Source organism: Acomys minous, assembly GCF_964271855.1.
Source record: "Acomys minous genome assembly, chromosome: 4".
In the NCBI taxonomy this organism is placed as follows: domain Eukaryota; kingdom Metazoa; phylum Chordata; class Mammalia; order Rodentia; family Muridae; genus Acomys; species Acomys minous.
In genome coordinates, this window is record NC_140486.1 from 41,673,910 (window position 1) to 41,697,014 (window position 23,105).

General features: G+C 44.9%; 1 protein-coding gene across 7 annotated transcripts in view; it reads left to right on the forward strand.

Annotated features, from left to right (window-relative positions):
- Nucleotides 1-23,105, forward strand: part of MCC (MCC regulator of WNT signaling pathway) — a 372,812-nt gene that overhangs the window by 298,397 nt on the left and 51,310 nt on the right. For all 7 annotated transcript variants that reach the window (XM_084778403.1, XM_084778404.1, XM_084778406.1 and 4 more), the window contains 2 exons: nucleotides 7,642-7,805; nucleotides 9,898-10,104. In XM_084778403.1, the coding sequence (XP_084634529.1) occupies nucleotides 7,642-7,805; nucleotides 9,898-10,104 (371 nt within the window). The remainder of the gene's footprint in view (nucleotides 1-7,641; nucleotides 7,806-9,897; nucleotides 10,105-23,105) is intronic.

Genomic DNA, 23,105 nt, shown 5'->3' on the forward strand with positions numbered 1-23,105 from the left:
GGTTAGGATGCTGCCATGCTCCACCCCTCAACATTTTATTTTGAGAGACTTTGAAAAAAGGTCAAAAGAATGCCCGTGGACTGTCAGTCTATACTGACCACTAAGGGTTGTGACGTCTGTATTCAGATTTGCCCCAGCTGTCCTGTGAAGGTCTTTGGTTATTTGGTTTAATCCAGATCTAATCAAGGCTCATGTGCTATGTTTGCTGATAGTGCCTCTTACCACCCCAGCCTTTACTCTAGACCAAGTTGCTGATACTTTGTAAGCCAATGCAATCGCATCTTGTTCTGAGATTGCTTCCTAATTAGATTAGAAATTATTTTTTTTTGCAAGAACATATGTAGGTGACAGTGTGTGTCCCCATGAGCTTTGTGAAGCTCCAAGAAGTGCCTAGGGTCAGCTCCATTCTTGGTGGTATTTAGATGCTCTAATACTGCGTTGATATACCTCCTAAATGCTCTTGTCTTCAGTGGGCACATGCAGTTGGGGCCTTACGTAGGTTTCTGTCGACACCTCTCCTTGCCAGTCCGACTTGGATTCTGTTCTGTCATGTTCTGCCTGTGGAGTGATAGCAAGAAAACTTCACACTCAGTCCTGATGGGATTTGATGAGCTGGGGTGGATGGGTACCCTTTTTGGAGGAATAAGTAGGGAGGAAGGAGGGTGGGACTGGGAGGAGAGGAGGGAGGGGCCTTCGACCAGAATGTAAAGTGAATAAATCAACTAATTAATTTTTTAAAAAGAAAGAAAGTATCAGTCTCCTGGTGTTAGCTTTGGATCTGTGGAAAGATGGGAACTGTTACATCCCCAGAGTAAAGCATCGCACCTCTTCACACACAGTTTGTACTGATTCTCAGAGAATCTGCTGGGTTTTTCTTTCCAATTACTTTTTTGTTTTCTTTTGTTTTCTGTAGCATTAAGATTGAACCTGTATCCTTTCACATTATAAGCTGTGTTCTCAGCCCCGTTTTACACACTTAAATTGCTTTGCACCAAGTGTGATTTGTAGCCAGTCAGTACAGAGGTGTGGGCAACTTGTTGACCCTGGAAGCAATCCCCACATTCTAGGCTAGCAGACCAGCTCCGGCTTCTGGTTTTTATCTTACATAACACTTACTGTAGCTAACACCTCTTACATTACTAAAAGCTTTCACCTCAGAGGTCCTAATTGTAGGCCTTTTTCCATTTGTAATTGGTCACTTGATAAGCCTTAAATTTGATGATACTTGATTAACAAATAGGCAAAAAAGTGAGACACTTTTGAAATTTGACCTTAAACAAGTCTCTTGTTTATTTTACACTTTGAACCATCCACTGTTGATGAACCACCTACTCCATGCTCAGCATTGTGAATGTCTAGGAACTTTCGTTAAGTAAAAACTGTCTCTGCTCTCAGGGATGGCCTTATAGGGGATTATGGGAAATCTCCATCAGATGCCTTCTAGACAATGGAATTTTAGGTTAAAGCTTTCACAAAAGACCCATAGGAAATAAAAACAAGGCATTTCAAAACTAAATTCATGCCTAAACACCTACTATGAGGCAAATGCAGAACCTCAGAGACATTCATATTTTTAATCTGGAATCATGTTTTGGAACAGAGTCATATCAGAAAAAATAAGACTACCCAGAATCAGGAAGACAAGGGAAGTGTTTTTGACACTGAGCCCCTGTATGTGGGTTAGGATTTTCCCAGTAAGGAACAACAGCATTTTTAAAAATGAGTTGTTGAAATGAGGCAATTCTGTTGTGTAGTTTTGCTGTCAATTCTGGATCCAATTTACTTGGTTCTGGGAAAGAACAAAGCTATATTCAGACACCAGGATGTGTCTAACCAGGCCAGAACCACGGTGAAGGTGGACCTCCTCTTACATCCTTATCAGATCTCTGAGCTATATGGCCCTTACTTTTAACTCGGACAGGACAATCTAAGTCCCTAACTCAGTGGTTCTTAACTTTCCTAATGCTGTGACCCCCCCACCATAAAATTATTTTTTGTTGTTATTTCATAACTATAATCTTGCTATTGTCACAAATTGTAATGTAAACATCTGTGTTTTCTGGTGGTCTTAGGTGACCCCTGTGAAAGGGTTGCTGGACCCTCAAAGGGATGTAGATCCAGATGTTGAGAACCGCTGCCCTAAATCCAACTGTCTCTTCTCGGGTGGCTACCAGAAGTCTGCCTGGGAATGCTACAGTTAGAGAGGAGAGCAAAATGTAGGAGCTTCACACCCCAACAGAGGTGGGCAGCAGCCAGCTACGCACACACAGCCTTGGTGCACCATGCACTGAGGAGTCAGCTGCTGACTCCCCAGAAGGTTGCTGTGTTGAGTCTAACACTTCCAGCCCTACTATTCCAAGAATAAATTGTATAAGTACAGGTATAAATTGTAATGAACTTTGAATGGTAACAATAAATCAAAACCCACTTTTAAAAAAAAGGAATGTTCCAGACAGTGAAGCTTGCCAGGTGTGCAGACACAACTTTGGCTGTTAACTGGCTGCCTTGCACCCTTTAGTCAAAGAAAGGGTCTGCTCTGTTTATTCTTCCGTGTCCTGATTCACTGCTAAAGAAAATTAAATATCAGAGGGCCAAATGCTTAGATTATCTGAATTTAGCTCTGCTGAGAACTCTCTCCAGTGAAGGTTAATACGAGAATAAACCATGAGATCTGCGTCTGCCTAACACTGGGGGAGGAGAAGCAGTCGCATCTCCTCTTAACACATGTGAAGTCCTGAGTTCTTACAGATCTATTTTCATTGTCTCTCTTATGAAGCTGGAACGCTTCCTCCTTTCTGACAGGAGATAATTCACTTTTCCTCTGGCTGCCAGAAAGCTCAGGACTAAATAGACAAAATCAGCCCCTGCAGCTGTGCTGTTTGGATTTGTTTCCAAAGCCGCCTTCCCTGGTCCCATAGGCGGGGCTTCCCTCTTATTTGTAGCTGTTTGTCAAAAGCTGCCCCTAGGTTTGTTTTTTAAGGAATGACATAAATAAGCTGTGTTTAAACATGCACATTGGACACAGAGGGATGTAGAGCCGAGCCATCACCTCACGTTCTCTCTGTAAAGCCTAGCATTGCTGAAGTCCCCTCCATGCCCGCCCTTCCCTGGAGGTCCCCGACTTGTGAACAAGTCAGTAACACTCATCAGTGGCTGAGGTTCCCTGAAATCCTCATCAGTGGCTGAAGTTCCCCATGTCTTTTTCTCATGTTCCTCTACCCGTCCCCAAGCATTATTTTAAATGAACAGCCCCTCAGCTTCCTTCTGAACCAAGGATAAATTTGAAGGTGGTGGTTTCTATCTTCTGCATGCCTGTTAACTTTATGTTCTCTGTTTATGTACTGAGATATGTTTTTTATTTTTGTTGTGGATATATACACACACATATATATATAGATAATCATAACATACGACATGGTAAACTTTTTTTAAGTGATTGGCTTAGGTGCTTTTAGCACATCCGTCTTTCTCCATCCATTACCACTGTCCTTTTTAGTCTCTGAATCCTGCACACACCAAAGAATAGCTGCCCGGCGTGCCCTTCCCAGCCTCCGTTTTGCTCTCTGTCTCTGCGCGTTTGCGTCTTCTAAACGGCTCACAAAAGTAGAGTCATACATTTGACCTTGGCCATTTCATGTAACATTACGTTTTACATTTTCATTCACATTCCATTCACAGAATTAGCATATAACCCCCTACTTTCTAAGAGTCCCTTCAGAGTTAATGTCCCCCCATTCATTTGTCCTCTGTTGAGTCTCCTGGCTGGAAGGAGGCAGGCAGGGCACCCGCTTGTGAGTCTATGCCCTGGAGAGCCCTATTCTGGATTTGCAGTACTTGGTGACATAGCCCTGCCATGCATGATTCCTGTTCTCCTGCCAGCCTACCTGAGTGAGCGCAAGTCCTCAAGCTGTGACGCTCCTGTGAGAGTTTCTCACCCGCCTCTCTGGTGAGACTATGAAGATGTGAGTGACCCGAGTGTCACACACCTTACTACCATGAAGGACCTTCTGTTCTTCCTGGAGCACCTTAATGTTAGGATTACTTTAGCTACTTCAGCCTTTAGGATTGAAGGCCTGTTTTTCTGGCTGGGTCTGGACTGTGCCAAACAGAGGAGTTTGTAATTCCTGTAAGTGAATATGTGGAAAGATGGGCCACATATGACAAATGAGAGACGGTGAGGGATGGGTGCTTGGTGACAGTGCCTCACCCCCAACTCCTGCACCCCACATCTGTTCATGCTAGCCTGGCCACCTTGTCTTTCCTGAGTCTCCAAACAGAGCACACAAACAGAGGGCAGTGATGTGTCAGTAGATAAGTAAAGCGATATGTATGAATAACAGACTGGGCCTAGCAGGTAGGTACACATTTGCCTTCCTAAAACCAAAGAAAATATTCGTAGCTCTCCTTTCAGAGCAGAGGGTCACAGATTACATTTGTTTGTTTGTTTGCATACAGGGTCTCACACAAACACACTACATAGCTGAGGATGACCTCCTACTACTACCTTTCCAGTGCTGGTGTGTACCAGTGTGCACCAATGTATCAGGCTTTGTATGCTCACTTAAATGTCCCTCTCCGAACACTCCCCTGACTAGACAGACCAGGCACTGGTTAGACAGTATGACACTGTGCTCTTCAGGGGACGATTTCCAGGCTGCTGGCCTGTCCCTGAGAGAAGGACTTCCATGTTGGTGTCATGCATTTCTGAGCCTCTCAGAATTGAAGACAGTCTTTTGTTCATCTAGGAACTCAGCTTCCAGATATCAGTCAGGGCTCAGCCACTGTCCGAAAACAGAATAGAGATGCAGCCAGAACCTTTGTCCCTGCTGTTCCTTCTGTTTCCCAAGGCCCTAGGATCACCTTGCATCTGTACTCTGAGAACTATTTAACAGACATCCAGCACAGCTCAGGTGGACCTGAGCGGGCAACGTGTGCAATGTCTGAACAGAGGCGCCTATTGATTTACACTCACAGATCTGGGAGCGTGTGTTCACGCAGCTCTGGATACCAGGGAACCTGCACGTGAGCGTGAATGGTCATTCGGAGACTGGACTGTGTGCTAACAGAATGAGCTGCTCCACACTTGGACCCTTTTGCCTTGACTTGGTGCTGAGCACTGTCTTTCCGGTCCTGTGAACCAATGTGATGAGTATCTCTCCCCCGCCCCGCCCCCCACTGTCAGGATCTCATGTGCATAACAGGGAAGAAATGCTTAAGGTCAACACAAAGTACCCTAGTGCTGACTGAGTCTCCTTTTCACTGTGTTGCTGACTCAGCTGATTTTTTTCTCTTTTGAAAATTGTTTTTGATTGCCTTCCCTGTTTTATTTTGAGATGCAGCGATGAGGGAGATCAAAGGCCCATCCTTGGTAGAGCATTGGTCGTTAGAACGTTAAGACGATAAGCATGCATGTCAGATAGTGATGTTTGCCATAAACAAAACAGGACACTGGGGTTGGGACCTGGCAGAGAACGGGGAGGGAATCCACATGCTCCAGAGAGGAGGATCTTGGTGGGGAAGCGGCACTTGAGCTGCTTGCTAAGTGGAAGGGCGTGTAGGCAGAGGAAATAGCAGAGGACTGTCTGGGACAGATCAGAATCTGACATCTAGTGAGAGAGTGAAGGCCTTAGTAAGAAAGAGCCAAGGGAAACCCAAGGCAGGGAGACAGAGGAGCAGAGGGCCAGGCTAGTGATTCCTAACCATCCTGCCCATTAAAACCATTTGAGGAACTGAAGACATTTCTAGTATCAAAGCCCCCCCACCCCCCCTAACCCCCCCACCCTCGAGATCATGATTTAATTGGTCTGGGGTGGGGCCCTGGCACTGGCATTTTATAAATGTTCCCCCAAGGAATTCCGTGGTACAGCCGGGGCTCAGGACATGAGTCTCTGACGTGCAGCATTTTTGATGACTATGGTAAGGAGTTTGATCTTATTTTAGTGGTGAGGAGGAGGGGAAGTGATTGGACAGTTTGCCCTGGGAAGGTGGGTGCCATGTCTGCCTTTAAAGGGTCTCACTCTAACTACTGTGTGGGGAGTGAAGGGAGGAAGTTATTAGAACGGCCAACTTGAGAAGCAGTGCTGGTTTGGAGCACCGTGGCATCAGCAGAGAGTGAGAACGGTTGTTCACTTTGGCGATGAGTTTTGGAGGCTGTAGTTACAAGATGGATTGGATTTAGGATGTGACACAAAAGGGCACCGAGGTTGCTTCAGAGTTAACCTGGGTAACTGGCTGGATGGTGGGTCCCATTCGCAGAGGTGGGAGAGACGGGAGGAAGCCACCTTGAGAAGCAGCTGTAATCATCGCGTGCATGGGTTAGAGTGAAAACCCTTCTGCTGGATTGCTCTCTGTGTGCAGGAAACTGATAGGTGTGGGCAGCCAAATGAGGTCGGGGAAAATGCCCTGGGAAATCTACTTCCCATAATGCTGAGCATTTTCTCGAAGTGCTCCAAAGCCTAGCACAAACAGCAGTTGTCTATGTTGGCGCACTGGACCTGTGACCAGAAGGGGGACTGGGAAGACACCAGCTTCTTGCATGCAGGAGACAGGCTGGACTTAGAAGAATGGTTCACTTTGGGAGACTGCAGTATCCTGTGTGCATAATTTGCTGCAATAATTAAGGGCGATGGTAGTATATAGAATCCAGAACAACAGGTGAAGATTGGTTGACTCTTAAGGGAATTTATGTTCTCAACAAAGCTATTTTACAACGTGTGTTTAACCTGTATTATAATTTTCTTTCCTTGACCAGACTCTGGAGTCCAGCACTTTAGTAGCAACACAGATTGTTAAGATAAAATTATTAGAATCGTTTATTTTTATATGGAAAACTATGGAATTTGTTAAAAGTGTGTTATTCTCCCAATGGAGAAAATAGATTAAATTGCTTAGATGGAGTTTTACACACACACACACACACACACACACACACACATATGTCGGTGTATGGGGACAGGGGTAGTCTTGAAGCTTATTGAAATGTGGCAGGGATAGTTTCTTACAGTTTTGGGTTTTAAAAAAATATGTAACTTATTTATTTTTGTAATGTTCATTGGTGACCCCCCCCTGTGTGAGGGGGTCAGAGGCCTGGAAGTGGAGTTACAAACATCCTTGAGCTGCCATGGGGGTGCTGGGAATTGAACCGGGGTCCTCTGGAAGAGCAGCCAGTGCTCTTAACCACTGAGCCATCTCTCCAGCCCCCAGTTTCTGTTTTTTTAATGTCTATCAGCACTGCTCATTCTGAGTTTTTGTTGTTGTTGTTGTTGTTCAGTAAAGTTATGAGATTTTTTTTTTTACTCAACTTCTGGAATAAATGTTGGTCTGAGTGGCTGAACAAGGTGGTTTGAACAGAGGGTTTTTGAAGTCTCTCCTGGAGCACTTTGCTCTTACTAGCAAAACTCAGTGTGGTTGCCTTTGATTGAAAGGCACGGGAATTCTGGGTGGCGCAGGTGTTTAGAAAATGGACGAAGGTTTGCATTGGCTATCAGCCTTGGGTAGCAGCTGGTGTGATGATGCTGAATGATGCTGACTTGGAGATGTCAGACTCCCATTGCTCCCAAATGAGCACCTCATGGCAAAAGCAACCGAGGGTGCTCATTGCCGCCTGCCTGTTTAATGGCTTTCATTGTCATCCCTTCTTAGATAACTGCAGTGACTTGAACTCGGAACTGCAGAGAGTGCTGACGGGGCTGGAGAGTGTCGTCTGCGGCAGGAAGAAGAGCAGCTGTAGCCTCTCTGTGGCTGAAGTGGACAGGCACATCGAACAGCTCACTACGGCCAGTGAGCACTGTGACTTGGCCATTAAGGTGGGCCTTCCTCCCTCTCTGCTTGGCTTTCTGAGGGGAGGGAGGGGGAGAGGCAAACTCCTTTCTTAACATAAAGCTTTCTTGGATACCTACTAGTCACTGAAAGCCATACCAGTATATTGAGCCATCAGCTAGAAGCAGGAGTCCTATAAATATTTGTTGGGCTAAATTACTTCAGGGGAAAAAATGGCATATTAACAGCAAAGAGCATTGGCTTTGCACTAAAAAGGATGCTTTACTTAGAAACCATTACATTATAGTAACATCAAACCATATCATTTTGGTGTGGTCCACCATAGCATTTCCCCCCTTTTCTTTTTGAGATAGAATCTCAATATGCTGCCCTAGCTGGACCTCCTGGATCAAGGTGGTGTGAAATTCATAGAAATCCTCCTGCCTCTGCCTCCCAAGTGCTGGGTTAAAGGTGTGCACCACCAGGCCCAACCTCCATAGTATTCTATGTTGCAAGCTGACTTTGGATGCTTTGTTACAGACTCAAGGTTTCTAGAACCCAGCTTTGTGAGATAGCAGTCTGTGTCGCCCAAAGAGAGCAGGGATAAGGGGTCTGCTGAGTCACCTCATCCCCAGTCAGTGTATCTGGGCCTCAGCCACACCTTTTCCCTTTTACTTCTGAAAGTAACACCCAGCATATGCACAGCCTTGCCTCTTTGGGAATGATGGGGAAGTTAAGCCCTTCTTTATCCTGGGCTGCAGGTGCCTTTCTGTTATGCCATTATGTCACTGTGGCTTCATGAGCCGGCCAGGCCTTGCAATCTACACTCCCAAGTCTTACAGGGACTTATGCAGAGAGACAATGCAAAGGAAGTCATGCAAAGCTAGTTCCAAGTTTCTGTCAGGAAGAATCCAGAATTCCCCAAAAGGGTGGTAGTGCCTCTAGATGAGTCATGAAATGGCATTTCCAGTGCCACTGCCTTTCCAGTTTTCCTCCTCTCGATTGCCGATGCATAGGTGCCAGGATTGGGCAGGAGGAGAAGCAGTCTCTCACTGGTACTTCCTTCTCCGGAGTCTCCCAAGTTTCAGATTTGACTGTAATGCTAACTCGGGGTGAGCTCCATCCTTTTCACTGGGGATGGGCAAGGACTCCTGGAGAAAGCAGAGCCAAATAGACTCTCTGTATTTGAAAGGACAGGGAACTACATGGGGACAGAGGCAGCAAGATTTGGGTACCCGTGTTCCTCGAGGGGCCGGTGTGAGCTCTTGAGAGTGGCCAGCCACTATGTAATGTTGGGACTCTTCTGTGTCCCATCATTGTGCATTCTCTCTGCTCAGCAATTCCCCTTCCGCTTTACAGCCCGCTTGCCTGGGCTCTTTGTAAAGGACAATATGGATCAATAGTTCTCAGAGCAAGCAGAGAAATGTTTCCCAACCGTATGTGTCCTCCTGATCTTTTAATCGTGTATTTAAATGGAATTTTAAAAAAAGAATTCTCCAAATAACATGAAGATTTCCTTCTATCTGGTTTGTATCCATTTTATTAACTAAGTAAGTCCCCACTGTCTGAGGAACCTCCGCTACAGGCCCGTTCTTTCCTGTGTTGCTGGAACTTTATTTTTTGTCTTTGGCATCTTGGGACTGAGTCTCGTTCACACCATCTGAATCCTGATGTGACACCAAGAACGGGAAATGGTGATGTGACCTGCCTTATTGCTGAGCTGGCTCACGGGAGGCCTGTAATTTAGGAAACTGACAATTAAGACACTGTGTGCAGCCTGCAACCTCGTGTTTGTCACAGCATTATCAGGATCACTCACTGGCCTGCTGCCTGGATGCAAATTGACCAGCTCTGGCGCTCCTCAAGGAAATAAACATTGTGTGGGCATCACACAGACTCAGCACCAAGAAGGGACCTTGTTGTCTTTGACTCTGGGGACTGCTGAGTAGCACAAACTATGATGCAGGCAAGTGGCAGCTTCATCTGAGTCTAAGGAAAGAATGGCCGATGGGTACCACTACGTGCATAGGGTTCTCCACCGGCTCCTGGGCTCACAGGCTCCTGTGCAACCCCAACTTTTCTGACCTCTTTCTTGAAAGGAGTTAGCCTGGCTTTGATGTATGACTTTGTGTTTTTCAGACAGTTGAGGAGATTGAGGGAGTTCTTGGTCGGGATCTGTACCCCAACTTGGCCGAGGAGCGGTGCCGGTGGGAGAAAGAGCTGGCCGGATTGCGGGAAGAGAACGAGAGCCTCACTGCCATGCTGTGCAGCAAAGAGGAGGAGCTGAACCGGACCAAGGCTACTATGAACGCCATCCGTGAGGAGCGGGACAGGCTCCGGAGAAGGGTGAGCACGCAGCCAGACCTGGCTTAGGTCTGGGGTGTGGGATGGGTGGGCAGGCAGAGCCAAGGGCAGCCTGGAATCTTCTGGAATCTCAGCCTTGGACTCCCCAGTTCTAAAGTCGTTCATGAAAGTAGTTCAAAGTAGGTCCTTAGGGGTAGAGCTAAGATTATAAATGCACTCTTCTCAGGAATCCTAAATCTGAGAGATGGTAAAATTATGTCAGGGCAGCAAATCTCAATCTACTCTACTGGGATGTGGGCCTTCCACTAGCTCGATTAAACTATTCTGTTAAGACAGTCTATTGATATTTTCGTAATTGGAAAACATAGAAATTTCCTCTTAATTCTTTCTTTACATTTTCCCACATAATAGCTCCTCTCACTTATATTGAATAACATAAAAGTCTGTTCTACATATTATTATAACTGTACATGTGTATTTGCACCTGTGTGTTTGTGTGTGTGTATATATACCTACACATTTGTGTAGTGTACACATATGTGGGTTTGCATAGTTGTATGTGAGAGAATGGCAGGGTATCCTGGTATCCCCATGGGGACCTGTGCTTCTTTGAGAACTAAGGTGGCAGGACCTAATTCTGTCACTGAAGATGCTGATGTTGCAACATTGTAGTATTTGCACTAACTTTTCCAAAGATGCACGCCCATCTGCCAGAGCTCCTAAGTGCTTCTTTGTCTGGCTATGGCTTTGAACTATGATTAGACTGAGGGTGAAAGGATCAATTGTTCTAAAGGAAACAATTCTTTCTAAACTTCACTTTGACACACGGACATGGAGTTGAATGGCAGGCATTTGGGGGTTCATGGACCTAGGAAGTAACTTATTCTTCAATAAGGTTGGTGTATGTTTTTATTATTTTAGTTATGTATATGTGTGTGTGTGCCTGCACATAGGTATTTGCACTTGAGAAAGTACAGACCCCTGTGCAGGCCAGAAGGTGTTGGATCCCCTGGAGTTGTAATAGAGGTGGTTGTGTTGTGAGCTGCCAGACATGGGTGCTGGAAACTGAATTCTTATCCTCTGGAGAAGCAGTAAGGCAGTATTAACTGCTGAGCCATCTCTCCAGCCCCAGCCATTCTGTTTTTACTCTGTATGCAAATATTCTCAATTTTCATTGGGTGTAGATAAGGAATAAATTACTAGTTCCTTATTGTCATAATTAAAGAGCCACTGTCCTGTCTCTATCTGGACAACATCCTTCTGAGCTCACATAAGTGTGTTTTTAGAATCCAGCTGTATCAGATGTGCTCTACTTTTACAGGAGGCTGTAAAACCTCCCAGTCAGCAAAGGCTTAATCTGGGGATCCTGATGAAGTGGACGGAGCATGGAGGCCCGTGCCACCTGTAATTTCCTGGGTCACACTCCTGATCTTTATGACTGATATTCTAATTAGGTGTGTGCTTGCTTTTTACAGTGTGCATTCTGGTGGCTCTTGTTTTGCAAAAGTAATGCTGGCCTTGTGTGTAATCATACATTGTGGTTCAAAATGAATTTCTTTCTCTAACATGAGTTATAAAGCGCAAGGCGGTCCTGGGTTACAACTAAAAAGAAATAAAAAGTCAGTCTTTTTCCATCCAGAGCTTCTTCCAGTTCTAGAGGTCAGCACAAAGAACCCAGTTGTGTGCAGGTGTATACAAATATGTAGCAGGTTGTGCTGCTATGTTTTATGTAATGCATATAATGTGCACTTCATTTATCTTCAAATAACAAAGTTTGAAGGAATGTGCATTATTCAAACATTCTCTGGAATTTGTATGTTTACCCATGACCTGCATTAACATCTTTTCATTTCCAGACAATTGTGAACATTAAAGAATTTTCTAGATGCTTTTGAATGCCAGTTTTATAGACTTTAAATACTGGAAGATTTCCACCCCACCATTACCCAACATATGTCTTTTTCCTGAAGAGGGATCTGTCTTTTGTGGTCTTCTGTTTGCATAATTTGCAGCCTTAGAGAGTGAATAAGGTTCAATTTCATTTTTGTCTCTGAAGTCTGCATAATGCATGGATGTTTTTCCTTTCTGTCTCTGTTGCAGTTCTGAGATCACAATTATCAATGTGGCCTGAAAAGCAAGTGGGGCCATAGTTTTTTCCTTTGCCCATTTTTATTGCTCAGACTTTGACCAGATCAATGAAATTGGTGCTTGTCCCTTGCCTGTAATTAAACCAAGTGCTCTCCATAGGTCTTCTGAGCCTTGTTCAAGATTTAATTAAATTAGATCTTTAATGCAGTCAGTTAACAAATTGGGCTACTTAGCAGAGCACTAAGGGACAGCAAGGCAAATTTTATTATTGGTCTCTGTTCATTATTAAATGAGATAATCATTTGCTTTTGAGTATCCTGTTATATAACCACTTATTTCCTCACACTTAACAAAAAAGCAGATTCAATCTCAGCAAAGTAGAATTAATGACTCAAGAAAGGAAAGACTTTGTTCTTCCTTCCATCATGTGTACTCTTCATAAATGGTTTGCATTCTCTGGCTAGGTGTGGGGTCACGGTGATAAACTGGATTCAATTTCTAGCTTCAGGGACTTTGGAGAGTTGTTGTAGTGTTATAAGTCCATGGGTAAGGACAGTGGACACAGAAGCACACATAAAGGAGACATGTACTGGCAAGGTACAGTTTCTTCACACCGTTTGCACTTTTGACCTAAATTGCTTAAGTTGGCTGCCATGCAGCCAAAATGATCCATTCTTTCCCTAGTTTGCTTGGCAAAACAAGTATGCTGGGACCACAAAGCCAATGAATCCATGCCCCGTTGAAACATAGGCCTGAAACAAATAGAGCACAGCAGTCCCTTTGGAAGCCTTGTATTCTTTAGAAAGTTGTGGGCATCCACAGCATAAAATGGTGGTACCAAGTTCTTCCTTATACCCTACATCCTACCCGAGTCTTTAATGTGTGTCTTGAAGTGGGTTCCATATCCCTTTCCATGGATGTCTGGATACTCTCTGGTCAGCACCATAGTTGATGTTAGCTAGTAGCTCAGCAACTTAGTCTGGCAGCCTTGTTTCAAGGTGTGCTTTTCACTGATTTCTTCCTCACACTGCTTCCTAGTGTCCTCTTCCCCACCCTCTTCCTCATCCCAATCCTTCCTCCCCCACACACAGACTAGCAATTAGTAACTGTTCTCTTGTGGTGACATAGCGTTCAGATTTCTTGGGTCTCAGCAGATCTCCTGCTGTGGCATCCTAAGGTGGTGGCCCCTAAATGAAAACAAAATGATCTTAGAAGAGAGCTCTTCGTGGGTGTTGCTGGAGGTGCCGTGAGGCCAATGGACCATCACTGATAAGCACACCCGCTCCCTACTGTATGATGGGGAAGCTTTGAGTGGAACTCCATGCAAAGCTCTAGTCTGCCACCTCTCTGGGAGTGGTCCAAGGTCCCCCGTGAAGGTGTGCTCACATGTTGTGCTAAGGGAACACTGAGGTAAATCTTTCAGTTGTCACACTTGTGTTTGACCCTCCGTCCCTGCCCTCTCTGTACCTGTGAGGTTTCCCAGTACTAGTTCTTGATTATAAAGGAAATAACTGTCTGGTTACTAGGAATCTGGGAAGAAATTATGAGGACAGTCAAAGCACTCACCTTTTCTCATGTGTAGCCGTTTGACAGTCAGATCCAGGTATTTTTCCTGGGCTGAAAAACAAAGGAGAAGGTAACTCCTGCCAAACCCCAGAGCTACAAACCACAGTTTAGGTTTTTCTTCCTATTTTGGGGTCTGCTTCGATCACCTCTAAATTGTTATCAATGATAGCATAACACTTGCCTAAAGTACTATGTCGGTTAGCTTCATAAGAATAAACCCATATTTTGTATGCTTGGATCCTCATTTCAAATTTACGTGGTGGCTCCATGAACAGCTGTATAAAATCTCCACTTAGAGAATGGTTCTCTGCCAAATTGAACCTCTGGGCATGTAGGGATAGTCCGGTCTAACAGGTCTCACCCTTCTGTAGCTTAGGAATTGTCTCTCCCATGCCTGTTCTGATACATAGGGAAACTGCCTGGAACTGCAGCTCCCTGTGAGCATGGCCACATGCAACTTCAAAATTGTCTCATTCATCGATGGCTACTAATGCTCCTTAGTCACTCGAGACGCCAGTGCCACCTTGAACTCTCTTGTGTGTCATTCATCCACGAACCACATTCATGAGCGTCTGAAACACCAGTTTGCCACACAATTGCCTGTGTTGTCCTTGGCCCAGCCTCACAGCTTCTAGGCCTCCTGTCTCTGAGGATCTGTTTCTGTGCACACCCCGTAGGTTATTTGTCTGTTGCAACTCCAACACCGAGTCCCTAATCTCCAACATCCTGCTTCCTGCCTGTGCTCTTGGCTCCGGTAGTCATATTTACTTAACTCCGTATTTCTGTTTTATTTTGTTCCTGGACCCTGAGATAAGCCAACCGATCGTATTTTTTAATTAAAATTGTCCTGGTTGGTCTCTGCAAGCTTCTTTCACTTCATTTATTTCTTTGATAGTTTTCCTCTCCTTTCTTCCATTCATTTTGTGTCTGTGCGTAGTTTTTATTCACACAAGTGTCTGTGCTGCAGTCTTTACTCGTTCGCCCCCCTGTACCTCAACTTCTCCTTGCACAGACTGTGACATCTACCCATACGGCTGTGCCTACCTCTGGTCTGATGTGTCTATGAGCTTTTAGGTTCTATGTGGCCAACTATGACCCTGACTGGATGGCCACCAAATCCCCTCAGGCCTGTTGCTTTCCACAACACATCTGGAGGCATAGTTCCTTGAACAAGGGGGTCCATTGAAGATTTCTCTGGGGTCTTCACACTGAGTCCTGGGCTGGATGAGTTCTCTCTTTTGCCAGCTTTTGCCAGTGGCCTCTGTTTACCAGTCCATATGCTCTGCAGAATGGATGTCTTCTCCCACGTCACTGCCTGTCCTTGCCTCTCCCTTACTGCTCTCTTCTTACTGTCTCCTGGCTTTGATTTTCTAAGCCTGTATCTTTTAGCAAAGGTCTAGAAGCAGTCAATCTATCATCTTGAGAGTGGTTTTTTTTTTTGCCCCAAACTTTAAAGTGATATTTTAAAATCATTAAATTTATTTTCTGACTAATATATAAAAATGTTAATAAAAATTGTGCCAGGGATAGGAATTCCATGTAATGTTTTGAAACAGGTAACACTGGGTAATGTTTAAGCAGTTGTGATTTCTTGATGGTAAAAGTAATCAAGATTCTGGTTCTTTGAAGGGCTTGGTGCATAGTTGTCAGCAGCAGTGGTCATGCTCTACAGGAGCACGGCAGAACTTCTGACTCCTCACTGTAACTTAGAACCCATTGATCAATTCAAACCCACTCCTTCCAGGTCCCATTCAAGCCCCTTGTCAGCACCATTCCACTCCCAACTTTATTTATTTATTTTTCATTTCTTGCTTGTGTGTGTGTATGTATATGTGCATGTGTGTGGTGTGTTTTTGTGTATGAACGTATGTGAGCATGTGTGTGCATACTGTGGAGGCCTGAGGTTGATATTAGGAATCATCTTTGATCATCTTCACTTAATCACACCTGGAACTTGCCAACATGACTAGTCTTGCTACCCAGCCTTCTCTGGGGATCCACTGTGTCTTCCAGAGCTGGAAATACAGACAGGCCACTGCACCCTCCCTGAGCCCAGTTCTCTTGCTTGTGTAATAAGTACTTTAACTGCTGAACCATCACCAGTCCTACTTTTTAAAATACCTTTTATTATTAGTTAATTTTATTTTGAGTCATGAAAATATGCAAAACGTATTTATGGTAATGTGGTGTGTCAGTGCATATAAATTGAGTAATGTGAAATCAGGTTACACATGTATCTCTTCCAGAGAATTTTTGTTCCTTTATAATAAAAAAGTAAAACCTCTTCTTCAAGCTGTTTGAAATGTACAGAGCATAATCCTTACCTGAGCAGTGGCTTGAATGAGAAAGGCCCCCCTCCCCGTAGACTCATACCTTTGAATACTTGGGTGGAACTGTTCGGGAAGGGTTAGGAGGTGTGGCCTTATTGAAAGAGGCATGCTCCTCCTCCCCCCACCTCCGGCTTTACCCATTTCTTGTGGATCATGATATAAGATCAAAGTTGTTCCCGTTGCCATGACTTTGATCCACCATGATGGACCCTTTCTCTCTGAAACTGTAAACCTCAAATTAAACACGTTCTTTTCTAAGTTGTATTGGTTGTGGCATCTCATCACAGCAGTAGAAAAGTGGCTAAGACAATCTAGAATCACTTTCCATGCAGTGCATACGAGAGCTGCTTTTCCCTAACGACAACTCAGTGTCCACTGGTCCTCGTCATTCCTACCTACTAACCTCCAGCCTCGGATAATTTCTATTCTACTCTCAACTTCTGAGAGATCAGTTTGTTTTTAACCTGGGAGTGTTGCTCAGTGTTGATGCTTGTCATTTCCTGTGGATGATGTAGCAATTTATCATGAACTTAAAGCCTAAAATAACTCAAAGTGGCCCACGTCATTGATCCCTGTACTTGGGATGCAGAGACTGACCTCTGTGAATTTGAGGCTTGTCTAGTGAGTTCCAGCGCTATATGGTGAAATGCCATCCTAAAACAAAACAGAACACCCCAAACCTCCGATTGACTATCACACAGCTCTGGAAGTCAGAAATCTAAAATGTGTCACTTTCACTAGCATCCAAATGTCACCAGGACTGTGGACTTCTGGAAGCTTGAGAGGAGAGCCAGTCCCCTGCCTTCACAGCATCCAGGGAGCCTGCCCTCTGTTGCCTTGCCCCTCTCTTCAGCTTCTAGGCAAGCCACATGACATCTTCAAGACTCTTGACAGTTCTGTTTTCTTTCTTCCATGGCCAAGATGAACCAGGGCCACCTTCCATCCTAACTTCTGTCTGCCATTTGTAGGTGTTCGGGATGAGGATGTGGCCCACAGTGTGTTGTGTATTAGATTTTATGGTGACAGGCTTTTAGCGGTATTAGATGGGGTTTCTCAAGACTGTCAGTCATAATTGAAGGCTAGGCACCGTAGCAGTGAATGGAACAGACCAATACTTTTGTCTTCAGAGTCCATCATAAGGGACAATCTTTTAAATGTGATGTCAGCCTTGGGGTGGTAGTTTAAACTTGAGACCAGCATGAGCTACATACAGATGAGAAAGAGAAGGAGGGAGGATGGGAGGGAGGGAGGGAGGGAGAGAGAGAGAGAGAGAACGTTCAACATCCAGTCTCTTTTTGTCATTACTTCTTACTACTTACAAAAACTCCTCCTTTTATTTCTTTAGGAATCCTAGACATATCTATTGTGACATAATCTTCCATGTCCATCTTCTGGGGCAGATTCTTCTGGGTTAGTTGCCTACCTCTCTCTTTTCTTCCTTTCTACAACTGTTACCCCACATCTGGCAGCTTCCTGGTCTTAAGCTCCAGTCTTCTGACCTCTAATGATATTAGGTCAGGTGAGTTACACATTTGTTGTCTGAGGTAAGAAGAGGCTTGGGAGTATACACCAGTCTTAGATAATGTTTTTTGAGATCCTACAATGTACAGATAGTGTAGATCTGAAATCCACATCCAAGTACACCACATTGGGGGGAGGTGTTGACTGATTTAGACATAGGATCTCACTATATAGACCAAGCTAGACTTGAATAGATGATCCTTCCATCTTTCTTGATGCTGGAATTACAGAATTGTGGTGCCACACCTAGAATTGTGGTGTTTTTATTTCTTATAGTTGCCCCTTCTTCACAGCTCTAAAGAGATTGTATGGGCTTGCAGAGCAGTACAGAATGCTTGCTTTTCATAGACAGATGTGGTCGGAAGCCTTCAGGCTTTTCTGGGCCGAGATCTGTTGGCCCAAGAGCCCACTCACTCCCTATCTCTTGCCCTCCGTCCTGTCCTTTATAACATCAGCTCTTATGTCTGGCACCTGCAGCTTTTACTGCCTTTCTTTTACCCTTGGCAATGAGTTTCTCTCTCATGGTACCTTTTTCATGCACCATTTCCTATTAACAAATGCAGCATTTGTTAGTAGCAGTGCCTGTTGGTGTTTGCTGAGGCCGTCTTAATGCTGAGGTTTTCAGTTGCTCTGTGTGCAATTACTGGAACAGCAACCTTTGAGCAGCTCTGCTTTTAGCCCTGCTTCTCATCTTTGTCCATGGGGGATTCTGGCAGTGTGAACCTAATCCTGGCTACCCATCTTGTGGGTGGCCTGGCCACCTCCCTTCACAGGCACCACAGAACGTTCTGTTTCTTCTTTAGGTAGGAATGTTGTCTTACTTCTACTTGGCCATTATGAAACATACCCACTCTTATTTCTATGATTGCTTTGCGTACGTTCTTCTCTCTTTTCTTTCCTTTACTGTTATTTTAATAAGGTCTCCAGAGTTAGAAAAAAACATCTCCTCAGTCTTGACTTGAATGGAAGCTCAGCCGAGCCCTTGGTGCTACTGTGGAGGCTTGCCCTTCCTGCACTTTTTATTTGTTATTACCCTAGGTCACACTCCTTCTTCATGTCCAACATCTGCTAATTCCTTCCACTATACCTGGCAGGGAAAACACACCATGAAGCAAGAGTCCCTCCAGCTCCCACTTCTCCTCCTCTTTCTGCATAGTCACCCTTTTTCTTTAAAAAAAAAAATAGAATGTTTTTTTTTAAGATTTTAAAATTTATTATTATGTATACAGTGCTCTGCCTACATGTATACCTGCAGAAGAGGACATCAGATCACATTATAGATGGTTGTGAGGCACCATGTGGTTGTTGGGAATTGAACTCAGGACCTCTGGAAGAACAGTCAGTGCTCTTAACCTCAGAGCCATCTCTCCAGCCCTATTTGCTCTTCTTTCTGCCCACCTGTGCTCTCTTTTCCTGTCCCCAGTGGAGCAGATGCTCCTCTGCCTGCCCTCCACTGACCCGTTGTCCATGCCCTCTATGGATGGCCCCTAACTACCCCTCCTTCCTCCCTAGGCCTTAACCATACCCAGAATCCCTAAATGCATGCCTTTATCTCTAATCAGCGTTTCTGTTTGTTTGTTTAAGACAGGGACTCTCTACATAGCCTCAGCTGTCCGGAACTCCCTATGTATACCAGGCAGTTCCCTCAAATTCCACATGTCCACATGTCTCTCTGGGGGAGGAGAATGGGGGAAGGGCTCTCTCTCTCTCTCTCTCTCTCTCTCTCTCTCTCTCTCTCTCTCTCTCTCTCTCTCTCTCTGTGTGTGTGTGGGCCTACACTGTACTGAAGAATACCATGATTTATGGTGTCACCCAGCTCCAAGTGTGGGCAGCTGTTTAATTTCCTTCGATATTTATACAGCTGTACTGACCAGTACAGTAACAACTAGCCACATGCAACTATTCAAGTTTGAACGGAAATAAATTCCAGTCAAACGCAATTTAAAATTCATCTCCTTGGGTAAACCAGGCACACTGCAAGTCCTTGCAGGTTAACGCTGTGCACCTGGTGCTACCATGATAGACAGGGCTGCTGTGGAACACTGTCATCATTGCAAGAAATTCTGTCCGAAGATAAGAGTCTTACCTTCGTACTCCACCAGGGTGCCCACATGTGGAAGGGACTAATGCCCACGCATCTGGGTGGAGACTGGAGTGTGTCTTGCCACCTTTATTTCCCGTTGACTGTTTGAACCCCTTCTCATCAACCCCATCATTAAAGTTTTTACCTTCTTCCATTTGCTCTAATCAAAACAACTTTGATTCTTGGCTGTCCCAATTCCAAAACACATATTGTGTAGAGAAAAAGCCCCAAACCATAGATGAGAACCAGGAAGAAGCTAGAGTCCAATGTCTTTCAATCCCAATGTGATGGAGAGATGCTCCTTCTCTTCTGCAGTTGACGCTCCTTGTCAACTCCCCTTTCATAGTGGATTCCCATCATGCTTTGCTATATTCCGAGCCCTTGAAAGACAAGAGCTTTATTTTATACCTGTCAGAGTCCCAGTGTCTGGAGTAGGTCAACTCCTCTACATCTGTAGGGGTCTCAGCTATGTACTGAGTTTAAGACAAAATAGCCTCCTAGGGTCAGGGGCTAGGGAGAGGAACCCGATTCAGAAGGGTTGTCAGGGTGATACATGGATGTCCTAGACACACTAGTTCTTCCCTCGGTTCACTTTGATTCTTGGCTGTCCCAATTCCAAAACACATATTGTGTAGAGAAAAAGCCTATTTCCTTTAATAAGTATGTCTTTGATATCCTAGGTCCAAAAGTTCCAAATCAAGATGTAGGCAACTGTCCCTGTTGGGTGGAAAGGTGCAGCCTTCATTGAGTCTTTCAATTCCTGCAGCTTGTATCTCTTGATTTGCAGTCTGTATTTAGTTTCCACACGACCTTCACTGGGTCTCATGTCTCTGCCTCAGCACCTCTGTTTGTTCTCTTCTAAGATGCAGAATTGGCCATGACAGTCTTAGAGATCTGTAGTGCCATCCAGTCTACAGAGACCGCTCTGAAATAAAAGTCACATTCACAGCCAGGTATTAAGTAGGATTTGGACGTCACTTTGGAGGGAATCCTGATCCAAATCATTCCCATAGGAGGAGGGAAAAAGGAGATTTCCTATAGCTGTCGGCCTGCCTCCCAGTCCTTGCCTAAGCTAACTTGGTTTATTGGGTACCCTGATTCAGGTCAGGGTGTTGGGTCATTCAGTTGCACCCCAGATCTCTAGGCGAAGGTCATGTAATCCCTCCAGGAACCCTTCTGCCCCTCCAGCTGACTAGACTTCCTTCAGCTGGGTTTTGCCTGCTGATGAACGCTGCCGTTTAGAAACAAGGCATAGTCCGAAAGGAAGGTGCTTGCTGTCCTTTGTTCCACAGGGGCCATAGCTTTTAAAACGAGAATGTATGGGTTAGACGTTACTTGACCACATGGATGCACATGGGAAATGACTGGGAGCAATTGCCTGAGAACAGTTTAAGGGGGCACCTGACCCTTTTCTATTTTAACTTTTAAGTGCTACTTAGCTTTTCCACAGTCAACATTTAGTCCCTTCGTGATTAGAACACATTTTTTTTCTAAAACATGGGTCATTTTAATACATTTTTCTAGGACGATTTGTATTTCTCGAAAGCCAAGTATGGTGGCTCAGGCCTGAATCTTTGTACTGGAGGAGCTGAGGCAGGGCAATTGATGTAAGATCCAAGGCCAGCCTTTGGCTAAGGAATGAGATCCTGACTCAAAAATCCTAACCAATCAACAAAACAAACAAACCAAGTATGCTGTTACTCTAGGATCGGGCCATTGATTGTTTCCTGTTCGGTTTAGACTGTGAGTTTTAGAGTGATGTTAACTCTGTTAATTATTCAGAACCTCACTGCCTGCATCCACCAGGGAAGCTGCCTGGGAAGAGGGTGGAAGCCTGGCTCCTCCCCACCTCTGCCTGGTGAACCCCGACACCGACATGGCCTCCAGTTTGTTAGGCACTCTTTCAGAATTCTGTTTGACTCCAGCAGGCTTGTGTCTTTATGGTCCGGTGTGTTTTGAGGTGGCCCTTGTGTCTGTCGTGTTGGGAGGATGCTGCTCATTTCTAGCAACCCCCAGCTCCTGGAAGCCACTGCAAAGCATTAGGCTCCTTTGATCGGCTTGACTTTTGAATGCAATTTGCTCCAAGGGAATTTCTCTGTTTTGGCTTATAATATGTGGATGAATTATTGAAATTTCAATTACTTTTGGTTCCCAAGATAGCAGGGCAGAGATAGCCCAGACATTTAATATGAAAGCTTTCGAGAAGCTTTTTAGAGAAGGAGGCTGTGTATCTGCTCTCTGCCTTTGCCTGGAAGGGCTGTGGCAGCAAGAACTGGCATAGGGGTTGAGATCATATTGTTCTGTAGCCTTGGGTCAGCCACTTGTGATGTGCAGCATTTGCATCTTTGGGGAGCTCATTGAATTTACAGATTCCTGCTTTCATGTATCCCTGACAAATCTGAACCTCTAAGGTGGGGCCCTACTACCTCAGTTTCTCACTAGTCCTGTAAGGGGGATCTGGTATACCATAAAGTTTAGAAAATCCAGCTCTAAATGGCCAAGTGTGCCTTCATGGACTCAGTCCAGGCCAGCTGAGCCTGATGCTTCATTCATGAGAACTTTTGGGTGCTGCAGTCGATCTGAGTTATAATAAACCAGGCTTGGTAGCCCTTCCCTGTAATTCTGGCACTCAAGAGGTCTCAAGAGCAGCAGAAGTTCAAGGTCATCTTGGCTGCATAGCAAGTTTGATAAGAGTCCTTGTACTGTGATGATCAAACTGTACCCATGGTGAGACTTTAGATATTCATTGTGGTGATAATTGGTAATGGGCCATATTTTATTTTATTATTTAAATTTTATGTGTATGAGTGTTTTGCCTGCATGCATGTCTGTACATCATATGTATGCCTGGTGCCTGTGAAAGCCAGAACAGGGCATCTGGCCCCTTAGGACTGTAGTTAATATGTAGTTATGAGCCTCTATGTGGGTGCTTCAAACTGAACTCTGCTCTCCTGGAAGAACAGCCATTGCTCTTAACTACTGAGCCATTTCTCCAGCCCTCACTATTGTGTCTTGAATGTATTCACAGGACTCTGGTTTGGTTTGGTTTGGTGTTTTGTTTTTTTCATGTTTTGGCTAACTAGATGTCTGCCCTATTGTACCAGGATGCTCCTAGACTTGGTTGCTTGGAGGAAAGCTGCTGGTGCCTTCACTGTCACGCCATGCCTGGCCTCACCTCTCTCCCAAAGCCCTGTCCCTAATACCTCAGAGTTTGTCCACTAGTGTATATCCACCAGACACTGTGCACACAGCTGTACCTGCAACCCCACCTCACCCCCGCCACGCCTCTGCCAAGCCCACCCCTGTCATGTTCTCCTACAGGACACTGTTCTCCTTTCACATACCTCCTTACATTCTCTGGAGTAGCTTCAGGTGGAGGTACAGTCTTCCCAAATTCTACTGCCTCAGAGCACTCGAGACAGTTGTCTTTAGCATTCATGCGTGTGCATGTGTGT